Source organism: Cajanus cajan, chromosome 5, assembly GCF_000230855.2.
Source record: "Cajanus cajan strain Asha chromosome 5, NIPB_CcT2T_4, whole genome shotgun sequence".
In the NCBI taxonomy this organism is placed as follows: domain Eukaryota; kingdom Viridiplantae; phylum Streptophyta; class Magnoliopsida; order Fabales; family Fabaceae; genus Cajanus; species Cajanus cajan.
The window spans coordinates 55,746,531-55,764,142 of NC_138521.1; the positions used below are offsets into that span (position 1 = coordinate 55,746,531).

The 17,612-nt window shown below is 34.3% G+C and overlaps 2 protein-coding genes across 2 annotated transcripts; one reads left to right on the forward strand and one right to left on the reverse strand.

The window, feature by feature from the left end:
* Nucleotides 1–4,161: 4,161 nt before the first annotated feature.
* On the forward strand, nt 4,162–6,821 carry LOC109809481 (subtilisin-like protease 4). Its single transcript, XM_083075418.1, has one exon. It carries the CDS (start codon nt 4,265–4,267, stop codon nt 6,578–6,580), a length of 2,316 nt encoding a protein of 771 aa, XP_082931544.1. The 5' UTR covers nt 4,162–4,264; the 3' UTR covers nt 6,581–6,821.
* Nucleotides 6,822–9,762: 2,941 nt separating this feature from the next.
* LOC109808971 (uncharacterized) lies at nt 9,763–16,616 on the reverse strand. Its single transcript, XM_020372174.3, has 3 exons — nt 16,457–16,616; nt 15,993–16,108; nt 9,763–10,715 (listed from the first exon to the last, which is right to left on the reverse strand). The coding sequence occupies exons 1-3, from the start codon at nt 16,565–16,567 to the stop codon at nt 10,226–10,228; spliced, it is 717 nt and encodes a 238-aa protein (XP_020227763.1). The 5' UTR covers nt 16,568–16,616; the 3' UTR covers nt 9,763–10,225.
* Between the last annotated feature and the right edge of the window lie 996 nt (nt 16,617–17,612).

A 17,612-nucleotide genomic window follows, 5' to 3' on the forward strand; every position in this document is an offset into this window, starting at 1 on the left:
TGAGTTACTCTTCCAACATATTTTTTTCTTAATATCTAAAGAATTTACATAAATTAATGTATCTAAATAATAATAAAAAATTAACAATTACATACAATAAAATAAATCAATTGCACAACAATTTTTTTTATAATAAATTATAGATTAAACACAAAATAAATCTGAAATAACTTAATTAAATTTATATTAAAAATTATAAATAAACAAAAAAACATAAAAAGACGGGCTAGAATACTTGGCCCAACCTGCTAACAAATTAGTTTGATTGTTTCATTAACTAATAAAACTTGAAGTATTTTGAAATTGGTGCAACATAGTCAAAAATCGATTTAATACGGTGAAAATGAGTAAAAATTGATTAAAAAATTAGTTTGAACTAATATTGTTTAAATATAAAATACTTTTAAATTTTTAAAATTTAAAATATTTTAAATAAAAATGAAATACATATTTAACAAGAATTGCAAATTGAAATAAATTATTTTATCATTTAAATTAGTTTATAATTTTCCTTATCTTGACTTTTTATAATTTTATATTATATTAATTTGATATTTATCTATTTTAGATACAGACCTATTATTATTTATAGCCATTATTATATAATGTTTATTATATTTAATTTGAATATTTATATATACTTTGAATATTAAAAATTTATAAAATAATATTTTATTTTAATTTGTAAAATTATAAAATATATTTATTATTATTTTGTATATTAATTAATTAATTAATATTATTTTATTAATTGTAATTTAATCATTTTTCAACTATGATTGACTCATGTTGAATCCATACCTAAATCGATTTAATGAATCACCCAAATTAATAAAAAAAAATCGCTTAAAACCTTACATTGTTACACAACTATAATTTGAGTATGCAGAAAAAAAAAATAATAGGATATTACTAATGGTTGTTTTAGTGCTCTAAGAAGACAAATCAACACAGTTACAGTGACAGAAAGCATAGCAGAGATAGGGGTGATTAAAATAATCAATTATAAAGAATATTAATTATAATCATAATTAATTAATTTTATGATAATTGATTGTTCGAAAAATAGTTATAAAAATTAATAAAATTATAACTATTTTTTAACACCCGGTTTTAATTTATCATAACCGATTTTAATTTAAAAAAAAAAACGGTTATATATCATAACCGGTTATTTAACTAGTTCTAACTAAAATCAATTTAAAATTTTTTAGAAAAGTAACTTTTAAATTTAATGAACATGATAATTTTTTATTTTATGTAGTTAAAATTTTATAATAATAAGTTTTTAATATATAAATAACATCAAATGAAAATGATATTAAATAAATATTTTTATATTATTATAGAAAGCATTTTAATTATAGATAATTTATTTAAAAATATTAAATTTTAAGTTAGAAATAAAACAAAAACAATAAGTTAAAAACGCTAGAGTTAAAAGATATAGCTAATAACGTTTTTATTAAAAAAATATTTTTAAAAACGTTCTCGTTCAAAATAATTATTTTAATTTATACTAATTAATGAAGATATTACGTCTTTTTGGTACATATATTTTTATTGACCACTTTATCCTGACTTCCAAAATATTATTTTCTCTTCCATACTTTTTTTCTTATTTAATTTGTATTCCTTTTTTTTTCACTTGCTTGTAATTTTATTTTTCAAACATTTTACACCCTTTAAATAATTACTCAAAATTGCTCACTCTATATTATTATTTACTTACACATATTTAAAAAATTTATTTTATTTTATTTTTATATTATATATAAAATACACAAAGTTACGAAGTAATTTTTTACATTAATTTATATAATGATGATTGCTAAAATATAAAATATTATTGTAAAAGTATATTAAATATAAATTTTTTCTTTCAAAACAGGTTATATTATATAACTAACTTTAAAAATATATCCAGTTATATAACTGGTTATTAAAAATTTAAAACCAGTTATTCCAAATTATAACTTATTATTAAAAATTAGTTATGATTAAGTTATAATAATTACTTATAAAAATGTAAAAATGGTTATTAAATGATTATGGTAAAGTTATGGGGATAATCTAACCATGAGCAAACCCCAAGCGTGTGGTTCAGCGGTAGGGGTTGATCCACGCTTAAGCAAGGTAGGGGTTCGAATCCTGCCTTGTGTATGCAGCCGCGTTAAATCTTGGGGCCAGCTATCCCACCCTTTGAGGTGCCTCCAACGTAGTGAGGACGAACCAAAAAAAAAAAAATCTTACCATGAGCAACCCTATAACGTAACGAGGAGATTAATCACTGTTGTCGGCCCTGAATACTCCACGGACGAACCAAAAAAAAAAAATCTAACCATGAGCAACCCTAAGGAAAGAGATAGGAAAGTAGAGATCGGATAATATATATACATAAATGTGTATATATTATTGTAAATAATAAAATAAAATAAACTTTTTTATAAGTTAAAAATAAAATTAACTTATGAATAAGTTATTCTGTAGAATTTTTTTATTATTAATTTCTCTAAAATCTTATTTTTAATTTATATATAAGTTAGTTTTAATTTTAAGTGAAAGTTATCTTGATTTTCTTTTTCTAGAAGTGTTTTCAGAAAACTTATCCAAACAAACATTTTCTCTTTTATTCCAAAAAATGTTTAATATTAATTAACTTTTTTCATGTATACTCTTATTCAACTATTCCTCCCTGCTCTTCTTAAAGATATTAAATAAAAGTATTTTGAACTTAACATACTAATATTAAAAAAGAAATTAAAATGTATAAAAATCTTAAACATAAGGGAAAAAAAATAGTATTACGGTATGAAGGAAGTATAGCAGTGTCTTCTATATCATCTTTTCGTTAAGCTGGGGTTTAACAGATTATCCTACAAGTGGCTCTTATTCTTTAATCATCTTGACGTGATGTTTGCTCTTTTCTAAATCAACAGATGAAATTTAAGCCAACGATGATCGACACATTGGTATTAAAAGCTCAAATGCTCACAATACGCTAATTGCCAAGTTACATAATTATTAGCATAATCATATAGTGTGCAAGTTCTATGCACCCAATGTTTAAAATTAATGATGCCTGCAGTGTACTAATATGTTATAGACTACGCTTGAACATCATCTGAATAAAGTAAATACTAGCTATATGTCTGTCGAAATATTTTCTCATTTTAACTCCAAATTGCAAGTTTGTGTGAAATCATTCTAGATATAGTTTTTAAAGTAATAAATATAATTTTACAAATAAAGTAATTAACGCTACGTTGGAGGCACCTCAAAGAGTAGGATAGCTGGCCCCAAGATTTAACGCGGCTGCATACACAAGGCAGGATTCGAACCCCTGACCTTGCTTAAGCGTGGATCAACCCCTACCGCTGAACCACACGCTTGGAGTTGTCTGCATTCTAATTAAATTCTATATAATATCATTTCCACATTTTAAATTTTTTTCTTCTGCATTAAGAGTTGTTAGATTTTGGAAATTGTAATGTCACCATTCCTGTTGTAGAGCTTTAGCGTACTATGAAGTAATATCAGAAAAGCGACCATTCGGTGGAATATTTAACTTGTATATTGCATGGCGTACTCTAGTAACGAGCCAAGAGGCAAAAGCCTTTATCAGCAATAGGAAATTATTTCCTCGTCGTTTTTCTAAGTTTTGGAAAGGTTACTTCTAAAGAATCATTCCTCCAATGATTTTATGTATACAAAATAATTTAAAATTAGAGAAACATTTGAAATATACTCTCACATACTCCTTATGATGGATGAGTTTTATTAAGTCCTATTAAGTAGTGTACACCTATTTATTCTGAGACATGAAATTACCTAATAATTAAAAGCGCATATAGGGAAATAAATGTTGATGAAATTTTACAGTCCATGTCCATTTTGCTTGAAATCAAAATGATAGTGAACTAGGCAAAGACAGATGAACGACTAGAACATTAACAATCAAAACAATGAAATATTGAAAGATTATTTAGAAAAACAAAAACAGCTGTTTACAATAATGTAGAGCTGTAGACATTATAATTGGTTGCAATTGCACAACTCCAATTAAAAGTCAACAACGTAAGAACAAATAGAACCACAGTTCACGACATATATAGCCGTAAAAGAAATGCCGGCCAAGCTCATAATATTCCATGAGTAACATTCTAAACTAAAAAATATGCGCTCCTAACATGCATATGTCGTACTTGTTAATAGTACAAGTCTACAAAATCTAGTTTCCTTATTATATATTGATGTTGTGCGTATGTTCAAAGCACACCAAACAAAAGAACCTTTGCATTTCATTCATCCATCAAGCAGAAAGTTTCTGCTGAAAATGGATTCCTTCTTTTTCATCGCTCTCACTTTCGTGTTGAGCTTCCATTTTGCTCATGGAAGTGAACTACCATCTGCCACAAGCAGTTCAAAAACATATATTATCCATGTAAAGGGGCCACAGGGTAGGACCCTTTCTCAATCAGAAGATTTAGAGAGCTGGTATCATTCTTTCATGCCACCTACAGTTATGAGCTCCGAGGAACAGCCTCGAATAATTTATTCATACCGGAACGTGATGAGTGGTTTTGCTGCAAGACTCACTGAAGAGGAGTTGAGAGCTGTGAAAGGGAAGAATGGCTTTATTTCTGCTCATCCTGAAAAGGTATTACATCGTCAAACTACACATACCCCAGAATTCTTGGGGTTGCAGCCACAAACGGGATTCTGGAAGGAATCAAACTTTGGAAAGGGAGTAATTGTTGGGGTGCTGGACTCTGGAATCACGCCTGGTCATCCATCATTCAATGATGCAGGAATGCCACCACCACCACCCAAATGGAAAGGGAGATGCGAACTTAATGCGACATCTTGTAACAACAAACTAATTGGAGCAAGGTCTTTCAACCTTGCGGCGAAGGCAAGGAAAGGAGAAGTGGCACCAATTGATGAGGATGGACATGGGACTCACACATCAAGCACAGCTGCTGGTGCTTTTGTTGATCATGCAGAAGTATTAGGGAATGCCAAAGGCACAGCAGCAGGGATTGCCCCTTATGCTCACCTGGCAGTGTACAGAGTTTGCTTTGGAGACCACTGCCCTGAGAGTGATATATTGGCAGCATTGGATGCAGCTGTGGAGGATGGCGTGGATGTAATATCAATATCCCTCGGCCTAAGGGAGCCAGCACCTTTTTTCAATGATAGCGCTGCAATAGGCGCATTTGCAGCAATGCAGAAGGGAATCTTTGTAAGTTGTGCAGCAGGAAACTTTGGCCCTTTTCATGGCTCATTAGTTAACGGGGCCCCTTGGATTCTCACAGTTGGAGCAAGCACTATTGACAGAAGCATCGCAGCAACAGCAAAGCTGGGAAATGGGCAAGAATTTGATGGGGAATCTGTTTTCCAGCCTTCCAATTTTAATCAAGAACTGCTATCCTTAGCATATGCTGGAAAGAATGGCAAACAAGAAGCAGCATTTTGTGCTACTGGATCCTTGAGTGATGTTGATTTCATAGGCAAGGTTGTTTTGTGTGAGAGAGGAGCGGGTACAGGAAGACTTGCCAAAGGAGAGGAAGTAAAAAGAGCAGGTGGTGCAGCCATGATTCTCATGAATGATGAAACCAATGGCTTCAGTCTCCCAGCTGATGTACATGCTCTACCTGCAACACAAGTAAGCTACGATGCTGGACTTAAGATCAAAGCCTACATAAATTCCACTGCAACACCTACAGCAACCATTTTATTCAAGGGAACTATAATTGGAAACTCCCAATCTCCTGCTGTTTCATCCTTCTCTTCAAGAGGTCCCAACTTGCCAAGTCCTGGCATTTTGAAACCAGACATCATAGGACCAGGCGTGAACATCCTAGCTGCCTGGCCATTCCCCCTGAATAACAGCACAGATTCAAAATCCACTTTCAACATTATGTCTGGTACATCAATGTCATGCCCACATCTCAGCGGCGTAGCTGCTTTGCTCAAAAGCTCTCATCCTCACTGGTCGCCAGCTGCCATAAAATCTGCCATAATGACTTCTGCAGACATAGTCAATTTTGAACAGAAACTCATTGTCGATGAAACACTTGGCCCTGCAGATATCTTTGCCACAGGTTCTGGTCATGTTAATCCATCAAGAGCAAATGACCCCGGGTTAGTTTATGATATCGCGCCTGATGATTACATACCTTATCTGTGTGGCTTAGGCTACGGTGATACGGAAGTTGGGATCATTGCACACAGAGCAATTAAGTGCTCTGAGACTTCAAGCATTCCTGAAGGAGAACTCAACTATCCCTCATTTTCGGTTGTGCTTGGTTCCCCACAGACATTCACAAGGACTGTGACAAATGTGGGGGATGCCAACTCATCGTATGTTGTCATGGTTACGGAACCAAAAGGGGTTGTTGTTAAGGTGCAACCAAATAAACTTTATTTTTCAGAAGCGAACCAGAAAGAGACATATTCAGTGTCATTCAGCCGTATAGGGTCGGGTAATGAAACTGCAGAATATGCTCAAGGGTTTTTACAATGGGTCTCTGCCAAACACACTGTAAGGAGCCCTATCTTGGTCATTTTTTCATAAGACAATAACGTTAGCAAGCACCACGCAGTACTACAAAGGGACCAGTGTAATGGTTAGATAGTTGCTTTGCCAGCTACAACTGGTATTAAGTGGCAAATTTCAATCATACCACAGCATTTTCTTTCTATTTTCATTCCATCAATGCATAAGGAAAATTAAGGAAAAAGGTATATGATTTTCCACCTTTATTCTCTGATTTTACAGAAATATTTACACGAGATTGTCATAAGACAAATTACAAGCAGCTATAATTACTCCCCAAGATATTCCTAAGAAATAATAACTTGACAGATACTATTCCTATCAGTCCAAAAATTAAGCTAATTACATGACAGCTTTTACACTTAATTGACAGCAAATCAAAACTGACCAAATGTAGCTAATTGATAACCCGACTGCTAACTAAGAAAAAATTAAACTGGATGTCCACAAGATTTTGAAATCTTCCTTTCAAGTTCGGTCATGAATGTGAAAAATGAAAAAAAATAAAATCTCTTTATAAGTAAAATTTGTCAGTCAACTAAACAATGAAAGATTATTCTGTTCAGAATGTGATCAAACAATAGAGAACGTGGAATGGATGACAGAACATTAATAAAGAAAAAAATACATGGGTATTAAATAACCATGCTTAATAGGACATGCGGATAGGTGTCAGATATTTCTTTCAATTGAAACTTTCCAAGAGTCAAATATACAATACTAAATAACTAATCGATCAATTTGTGTAAATTATCAATTTTAAAGGTGCTTATAATCTCATGTTAAGTACTTAGTACTTAGACATAGTTTTTCACAGTAATTTCCTATCAGTATCTGAATTTGTATTAAGGACTTCTGAGTTAAAAGGAAATCAGTAAAAGAAAAGATAAAGGGCGTAGCCCTCCTCAAATAAGAGTAACTACTCTAGACTCCAATTACCAAGATATTCTCCACATGACTGATGACCCTACATTATTCTCTCCCCTCCTATACAACAGAATCAGCTATCTTTTCTCTGTCCATAACTAACTCTCCTCAGCTCCCCAGTTCCCGCCTGTGTAAACTATAAGATGGGTCCTGGATTGGGCCTACAGGTGTAGACCTTAAGAGGACTCTCCATTGAGTCCATTTTCATATCAGTTTTAGATCGTGGATTGATCAACCCCCAAAACACTAGTCAAATGAGCGCTATACCAAACCTTATAAAGATACAAGATAAATGATTGATAAATGCTTTGAAAAAAAAAACCCCAAAATTAAAGATATCTTCATAATTAACAATCAAAAGTCAGTCAAAATCAATTCCTCTTGCACGTTTTGGTGTAAAATCTGTAACTGAATACTGAAATTAAATTGAACACAAGAGATTCAAATATTCTATTCAACTTCAAAATAAATGAGTCAATCTTCAACTTGGATTACGGTGAGGTGCAAATATCACTTGCTTTCTTTACAGTAAAGGACATGAATGCACAATAAACATATTCAAACCACAGATCAGCAAATGCCACATATACCAAAATAATCAACGTTTTGATGTATGACAACTCAGTTTATAATAAGCAATAAATAATTAAATGAAGATTAATTTTAAATATTATAAAAAAATGAATGGAAAAAGAAAGCTACGTCCCAATTAATTGATGATAAAACATATAAGGCTTGATTACTTCTATTTCCAAGAGGAAACACATAAAGCTTTATTAATTAATGATAAAATACAAATCAAGTCTCAAAACTTTCCAACAAAAAGAAATAGAAAGAAAACACCCAAAACCTGCCAGTACATTTCAAATCTACCCTAGGCATGCTGTTAATGGTGCAACTTGTACAATAGCACTTTGCCTGAAGTGTTTCCCGCAGCCATGAAACCACCACCTGGACTAAAATCAATACAGCGAGAATATGTATTAATTTTAAGCCACTCTTCTTCATGCTTGAACAGATTGCTAATATTGAGAGTCGATTAAATCTCAAAATCCACTTTCGTAGTCAAATTCTCCATGTCATTATCATAAATTGTCAAAATTAAAACTTACAAATAATGTGATTTTCTTTTTATAAAAAGGCATGTGAATTTTTAAAATAGTCAGTTAGTTACATAATATTAAATTTTGTATGTGAGATTATATGACACTTTCATATAAAAAATGATTCTCTCAATGAATAGGTCTCCTAGAGAGATAAATAGATATTGAGAAGGTGTATGTATAGCTTCCTTACATTTTTGGGTTCATAACAGAACAACAATTATATGTAACCTCATTTATTTTTTAGGGGGTTTTCTATTGTGCAAAAAAGGAGTGCCATTCATAGAACCTTCAATTACTTTCCCTGTCGTAGTACTCGAATATCTTCCCCTTGGTTATTGATTATTGTCATTTTCAGCTTTTGTCTTTCTCCTTATCTCCAAAAGTTCATTTTGGGGATAAAAATTCATTTTGTGTACGTGTGCTTGGTCAAGAAATACCATCCAATTCGAAAAATGTGAGGAACTATGAAGTGTGAAGAACGCATTACATAACATAATTAAGAGAGAGGGCGAGAGAGAGAGAGATGTTTTATGTGTCATAGATAAGTTGCAGCAGACCAGCAGATAAAAGAGGCCCCTTCATTACTCCTCTGTCGTTTGAACTGTAAATCAATTCAGAGGCTAGCAAATAGAGTGAGATTTGACAATTGTGCAGGCAAAGTTGTATTTGAACTAGAACATAGAATGAGATTTGACAATATTAAAAAAAAAAAACCAGAAGGATGGTTAACGTGGAAGATAAAAAGGCAACATGCACAGAAAAAACAGAACAAAATTGATAGGCGGAAAGGGGTGAGCTTCGCCAAAAAGAGGTAGGTCAAGCAAAAAATGGAGTGAGTTGGCTGGAATGTGCGAGTGCTATCGCGTTTTGGCCAGATAATTAAGGGGTTGAGGTGCGAAAAGGGTATGTCTACAATATCTTTGATTTGGCTGCTATTCAGCAGTGATTGCAGCCACTATTTGCATGACGCAAAAATGTGACGCTATGAGTTTCCTGCAGCAGCTAGCAGCCACATCGCTCCAACAAAGTACTATAGCAGCACTATTTTGTAGTATTGGTTACTATGAACTTAGCAAAATCTCCAATCAGATGAATAGGAAGAAAGCCTAAGAAAAATGTACAAGATACTAATACTAATTACATACTAATTAGAACACGTCAATGAAAGAACACGGAAGTGGTGGAAAATAAATAGAAACCACTCAAAGAAACACGTTATTTCGGTCTTAAGGAACTCTCACAAACACTGAAAAAAACTCTCATAACTTTGAACCAATTTTAATATTCACCCTCTTCATACAAAAACAACAAAAATGATGAAACTGCAACCTCTTGATTGAAGAGCACCTCTATTGGTCAATAGATTTTAACAAAATTCATTGTGAAGGTCCAGCATCCATGTCAGAAAAATTTGGGATGATTTCCTACAAAAATTACAGGCAATAGTTGACCTTATGCCAATCAGAAAAAATAATGCATCCAATATTAGATTGGGTTGTCAAGAGGCCTCCAGATTGTCACTTGTTTTTAGCTGGTTCATCATAATCAAAAGCAGAAAATTTGACACCTGTAACATCCAACGACAAAAGTGGCTGCAAACAGAAGAAAAATTGAAACACCTTCGAATTCATCAACCAAAACCAGGAGGCACCTCAGGGTCTTCATCACTACAATCAGAAGGTGGCTTTTGCTCCACATCCATTGAAAATCCAGGGGGCGCATTGCCATTATCATTATCTTCACCAACTGTATCCGGTGATGGATGGGAATCATCCTTGCAATCTGCAGTTAATCCTTGCGTCTGAACCTGCACCTTCCCTTTATCCTGGTCCTCATGATTGTTATTATTTGGATGATTATGCAAGAGAGTGAAACCTGGAGGCTCGTCAGGCTCATTTTCATGCAATTTATCATCCATCTCAGTAGCTGAAGCTGTTTCCCCTTGTCTCTGAATTGGCATAACATCAGATGTGGACAACATAACCTCATCTTTCCCTTTCGGATTCGCCAATTTGTCATAGACAGATTGCACTGTTTCCATGATTTCACTTTTCATGCCATCATCACCTGATCGGATTATTTGCCATAAACTATCCGATATCTGGCCCATTACTTTATCACTGGAAACAAAAAAATAAAAATAAAAGAGCAAAGTAAAACTTCTATAACAAGTATGATGGGTCCAGCCATAGAAAAATATTGTGGTAGGTGTGATAAGTGTGGTAGGTGAGGTAGGTGTGGTAGGTGTGGCTTAATAATGACCAAGTATCAAATCAATGGTTGTGGTGTTTTCTAGCCACATATATCCAATGGCCATGATGCATTCTTGAAGCCTATATATAGGAGGCTTGAGAGGAGGCTTGATCATCCAAGAGTGAAGCATTTCCACTCATAGAAGAAATAGAGAGAGAGCCTTAGAGAGAGTTTCTCTAAGAGAGAAAAATAGTGAGCCAATTTGTGAGTGTCATCCACAAATTGAGGATACAATATCATTGTATTTTGTATTCCCATTATTTTTATAGTGGAAGATTAAGTGGCCTACTGGTCCCGTGGTTTTTCCTTGAGAAAGGTTTTCCACGCTAAAATTTCTGTGTGATAATTTTTACGTTTCCGCTCAGTGCCCATTTTGAGTTAACAGAGAAGGGAAATTATGATGTCATTTCCCAACAGTGGTATCAGAGCTCTCAGAGCTCTTGAAGACTAAGGTGTCGATCTCATAAGAAAATTCTTAGTATGCTCTGTGGTTGCAGTTTTATCTGATCTTCCACATCAGAAAAGATTATTCTTGTGGTTGGACACTATTCAGCCTGTATAATTCAAGATGGAGAGTACCACTACTCATGATGGAGATATGTTCAAGCTAACTGCTGACAATTTTTCATATTGGAAGCCGATGATGGAAGACCATTTATATTGCAAGGATTTGTATGAGCCAATCACCCAGCAAAGTAAGCCAGAGGGGAAGACTGATAAAGACTGGGAGATCCTGAATCGGAAAGCTGTAGCTGTGATCAGAAAATATATTGATCGAAGTTTGTTCGAGCATGTATCAACTTATACCAATGCGTATGAGTTGTGGACAAAACTTGAATCTTTGATTCAAAAGAAGACACCTAGGAACAAAGCCCACCTTTACAGACGACTTGCAAAGTTGGAGTACATGGACGGTCAAAACATGATCGAACATCTGAATACCTTCAAAGGTCTTGTGAATCAACTGAAGAAAGCAGAAATAAACATAGATGATGAGGTGCAAACTCTTATGCTCTTCAGTTCTCTACCTGAAAGCTGGGACACTTTAATTATCACTCTCAGCAATTCTGCTCCAGAAGGAAAGCTCAGTCTAGATTCTGTTACAGACAGTTTGCTGAATGAAGAATCAAGACGAAGAGAAAGAGGCTTAAACAGTCAGTTTGAAACCAATGTCATTGACAATAGAGGGAGGAGCAAGAATCGTGAAAAAGGAGGACGAGGAAAATCACAAGGTAGATCCAAATCTCGTACAAGAATATGTTGCTATTATTGTGGGAAACCAGGCCATAGGAAGTCTGAGTGCAGATTCTTGAAGAGAGACCAACAGGCTGGAACAGTCCATCCTGACCAAATCGACCCAAGAAAGAAGAAGGAAGATGGAACTACTACTGCAGTAACCTCAGATGATGTATTTCTTGTCGGAGAAGAAAATTATTTGAATATTGCATTTGATGAATGCATTTGGATAATTGACTCAGGAGCATCTTTCCACGTCACACCTCATGAAGAATTCTTCTCATCATATCAAAAAGGAGATTTTGGTATGGTGAAGATGGGAAATCATGTCACAAGTAAAATTGTTGGCATTGGTGAAATAGCTCTAATGACTGAAAATGGAAACAAGCTTATGCTGAAGGAGGTAAGACATGTTCCAGACATGCGATTGAACCTTATCTCAGTAAGTAAGTTAGACGAAGCTGGGATGATAAATCAATTTAGTGCCGACAGATGGAAACTTAGTCGAGGAAGCATGATTGTTGCTCGTGGCAAGAAGGAAGGCTCCTTGTATACTATGCAGGGAAAGATATGTAAGGGAGATATGAATGTTGCTCAAGATGCATCCAAAGAATTATGGCACAGACGGTTAGGCCATATGAGTGAGAAGGGCTTGGAGATTCTCGCAAAAGATCATCTTCCAAATATTAAAGGGCAGCCACTTGAATCCTGTGAAGACTGCCTAGCAGGCAAACAACATAGAGTATCTTTTAGAAGACCAGATGATGCAAGAAGAAGAAAGCATATACTGGATCTTGTTCACTCAGATGTCTGCTCTACATCTGAAAGATCCATTGGCGGTGCTCAATATTTTGTTACCTTCATTGATGATCACTCCAGAAAAGTGTGGGTGTATCCATTAAAGACAAAAGATCAAGTTCTTCAAGCTTTCAAGGAGTTTCATGCTTTAGTTGAACGTGCAACTGGAAGAAAGTTGAAATGTATAAGAACAGATAATGGTGGAGAGTACTTAGGTCCATTCGAGTATTATTGTAAGACTCAAGGGATCAGACATGAGAAAGTACCTCCCAAGACTCCTCAGATGAATGGAGTAGCTGAAAGGATGAACAGAACGATTGCAGAGAAAGTCATAAGTATGCTTTCTCATGCTAAAATTCCCAAGTCATTCTGGGGAGAGGCAGTATTAACTGCAGCTGATTTGATTAATTTGTCACCTTCAAGACCGTTAAATGGAGAGATACCAGAAGAAGTATGGACTGGAAAGAAAGCCTACTATGGTCACCTGAAAGTTTTTGGATGCAGGGCTTTTGTCCATATTCCTAAGGATGAAAGAGCAAAGTTAGATGCTAAGGTGAAGGAGTGTATATACCTTCGTTCACCAAAAGATGAACTTGGCTTTAGATTGTGGGATCCTGTAAACAAGAAGATTGTTCGAAGCAGAGATGTGATATTCTTTGAGGATCAAACGATCCAAGATATCAAGAAACCTGAGAAGCCAAAGCAAAAGGAGGTTCAAGATTCAAGCCCCATAGTGATAAACAATTCAGGGGGAGAGATTTCTCAAAGAATTGATGAACCTAATCAGACAGAACAGCCTGAGTCAGAACAAAGTCAAACAATGCAAGAAGAACAAATGGAGACTAATCAGGAAGAACAAGAACCTGAAGTTAGAAGATCAATGAGAGTCAGACAACCGTCAAAAAGGTATTTCTCAGATGATTATGTTAATCTTACTGATGAGGGAGAACCTCAAAGCTTTATAGAAGCCATTGAGATGAATGATAAAGAAAAATGGTTGCAAGCAATGGAAGAAGAATTGCAGTCCCTGAAGGAGAATGAAACTTATGAACTAGTGGAGTTGCCACAAGGAAGAAAAGCATTGAAAAACAAGTGGGTGTTCAAGCTCAAGACTGAAGAGAACAACACAAAACCCCGATACAAAGCAAGGATTGTTGTTAAGGGGTGCAACCAGAAAAATGGAATAGATTTTGAAGAAATCTTCTCACCAGTAGTGAAGATGACATCCATCAGAGCAATTCTCGGCCTAGCTGCGAAGCTAGACTTGGAGATAGAACAACTCGATGTCAAAACTGCATTCTTACATGGAGACTTAGAGGAAGAAATCTATATGGAGCAACCTGAAGGCTTTGCAGAACCAGGCAAAGAACATCTTGTGTGTCGCCTGAAGAAGAGCCTCTATGGTCTGAAGCAAGCTCCAAGGCAATGGTACAAGAAGTTTGATCTTTTTATGGCCCAACATAATTTCAAAAAGACCTCCGCAGACCAGTGTGTGTTTGTGAAGAATTATGAGAATGGTGAGTCCATCATACTATTGTTGTATGTTGATGATATGCTAATTGTTGGAAAGGATAAAACAAAAATAGCTGCTCTCAAGAAGGCATTAAGCAAGTCCTTTGCCATGAAAGATCTGGGCTCAGTGAAGAAAATTCTTGGAATGAAGATAATTAGAGATCGTTCCAAAAGAATGTTGTGGATGTCACAAGAAGACTATATCAAGAAAGTTCTTGAAAGGTTTAATATGCATAACGCCAAATCTGTGCATGTTCCATTACCTGGTCATCTCAAATTGAGTAAGAAGCAATGCCCAGTGAATGAAGAAAAAGAAGAAATGAGCAAGGTTCCCTATTCCTCTGCAGTAGGTAGCCTTATGTATGCAATGGTCTGTACAAGACCAGATATTGCTTATGCTGTAGGAGTTGTGAGCAGATTTCTATCAAATCCAGGAAAGGAGCATTGGAATGCTGTGAAAGGGATACTACGGTATCTGAAAGGAACTGCCAACAGTTGTTTGTGTTTTGGCAATGGAAATTTAATGCTCACTGGATATTCAGATGCAGATATGGCTGGAGATGTAGATTCAAGAAAGTCTACATCAGGATACTTGATTACTTTTGCAGGGGGAGCTATTTCTTGGCAATCACGACTACAAAAGTGCATTGCCTTAAGCACCACAGAAGCAGAGTTTATTGCAATCACTGAAGGTTGTAAGGAGATCCTGTGGATGAAGAAATTCCTACAAGAATTAGGACAAGATCAAGAAAGTTATGTTCTCTACTGCGACAGTCAGAGCGCCATACACCTCAACAAAAACTCGACATTTCATTCAAGGTCGAAACACATCGACGTAAGGTATCACTGGATCCGTGATGTGTTAGAAAGTAAAATGCTCAAGATTGAGAAAATACACACCAAAGACAACGGGGCTGATATGATGACAAAATCTCTACCAAAAGAGAAGATAGAAGTCTGTAAAGAAGTTGCAGGCTTAGCATCAACCCTAAACTAATCCAAGGATAATCCCTTTTTATGACTGGAGGGGGAGAATTGATGGGTCCAGCCATAGAAAAATATTGTGGTAGGTGTGATAAGTGTGGTAGGTGAGGTAGGTGTGGTAGGTGTGGCTTAATAATGACCAAGTATCAAATCAATGGTTGTGGTGTTTTCTAGCCACATATATCCAATGGCCATGATGCATTCTTGAAGCCTATATATAGGAGGCTTGAGAGGAGGCTTGATCATCCAAGAGTGAAGCATTTCCACTCATAGAAGAAATAGAGAGAGAGCCTTAGAGAGAGTTTCTCTAAGAGAGAAAAATAGTGAGCCAATTTGTGAGTGTCATCCACAAATTGAGGATACAATATCATTGTATTTTGTATTCCCATTATTTTTATAGTGGAAGATTAAGTGGCCTACTGGTCCCGTGGTTTTTCCTTGAGAAAGGTTTTCCACGCTAAAATTTCTGTGTGATAATTTTTACGTTTCCGCTCAGTGCCCATTTTGAGTTAACAGAGAAGGGAAATTATGATGTCATTTCCCAACAAAGTACACATAGAGAGACAACATGCCTTTGAAAATGCAATTTATAGCTAAAGGATAGGGTAACTTGCCCAACTTCTTCATAAATGGCATCAGAAAGTTGTCTAGGTTTCATATTTTCCGCTCCAGCACGATTGAGTGCCACTGACTGCTTCACAATTGAGGCAATATGCTGTCGTAAATCTTCCTGTCATAAATTGTTGAATTCAGTATTACTGACATGCAACTTTATGTTAGTTGTTAAATCAAAAAAAAAAAAAAAAAACTCGGATTTGGATTCCATGCATTCGATTAAACCTGCAGAGGATCCTTGTCCAAAAAACTTAAGGTCATAAACTGCACAGGCCATTAAACGAAGCTCTAAGAACTCGCCATAATGTTGGTAACAACTATAAATTATAATGAATATGAATAGTTTAATACTATGTGGAGAGAAATGGGCAGTTATGTAAAGTGTGATTGAGTAAATTTTTCTTTCAATTCATTGGATATAAACCCTAAAATGAGAATGATAGGAATTAGGAAGAAAGCATACGTTGTCCTTGAGCTTGCGAACGATCTTCAAACGAAGCCTATCAAAGTCGCCATCGTCTTTCAATTTTGCGATGACCTCTTCTTTGCCAACCACTTCTCCACTGCTTCCCATCGCTCACAATGCTCCTTGGCAACACACCAACTATATTCATTCTCCTTTTCCCTCTATCACCCGCCAAATAAATATTTACACACATTATAAAAATTTAATTATTATTGAAATATAATAATAACTAGGAAAATAGAGTCACGAAGTATCTCTACTTATTAAAAATAAAAATAAGATAAGAATAGATATTGGAAGTTAAAAGAATAGTGCATAATTAATTAGAGAATACGGGAGATTAGAAATATAATTCACCCAGAAATAGAACAAGAAATATAATAGAAACTAGATTAAAAAATAAATAAAAGGGAAATAATGATTTTGTAAGATAAATATAGTATTGAAAATATAAAACTTTTAAATTTAAAAATATTGTACAAAAGTTAATTTTCAAATAATTGTTTTAATGATCATAAATATAATCAAAGTAATTTCAAAATTCTAGTTAAGACAACGATATTCAATAATGATTTTCAAATATTTTATTATATTTAATATTGATCGAAGAATTTCAAATATTAATTAATAAAATTATGGAAAGTAAAAGACTCACTTTATTTGTTCTATACCTAATCAATAAAAATAATAATATTGATTTAATTTAAAGTAATTTTTTTTGTCATAATATAAGAAAAACACATACTAGTGTAAGATTATTTAAGAAAGTTTGTATGTCACTTTATTAAATAAATTATAAGATATAAACGACACATTATTAAAATACAAGGGACATAAGTGTATGTTTCAAAATAATAGTATTAATGTCATTAAGAAATGGCAAGGAATAGATGAGTCCCATATTTTTCTTATCACCCTAATAGAGAGTGAATTTGAAGAAGAATTGAAAGTTGTTATTAATATACCTTATTATATACATAAGTAAGTGCATAGAGGTCTCATTTACTCTCGCCTAACTTATATCAAAATTGTTTTAGATCTTTTTTTTTTTTAATGGGTTATAATTTATAATTTATACTAATATATAAAGGAATATACTTTTTGGTAACCACCTTGGTCTCCACTTTTTTGGATCATTATACCCTTTTATTTT

Coding starts and splice junctions, on each gene's coding strand:
- LOC109809481 (XM_083075418.1), top strand. CDS start 4,265: ATGTTCAAAGCACACCAAACAAAAGAACCTTTGCATTTCATTCATCCA.
- LOC109808971 (XM_020372174.3), bottom strand. CDS start 16,567: ATGGGAAGCAGTGGAGAAGTGGTTGGCAAAGAAGAGGTCATCGCAAAA. Junction 16,109..16,456: donor TTCGCAAGCTCAAGGACAAC/GTATGCTTTCTT, acceptor AATTTATGACAG/GAAGATTTACGACAGCATAT. Junction 10,716..15,992: donor GCCATTTATGAAGAAGTTGG/GCAAGTTACCCT, acceptor TTTTGTTTCCAG/TGATAAAGTAATGGGCCAGA.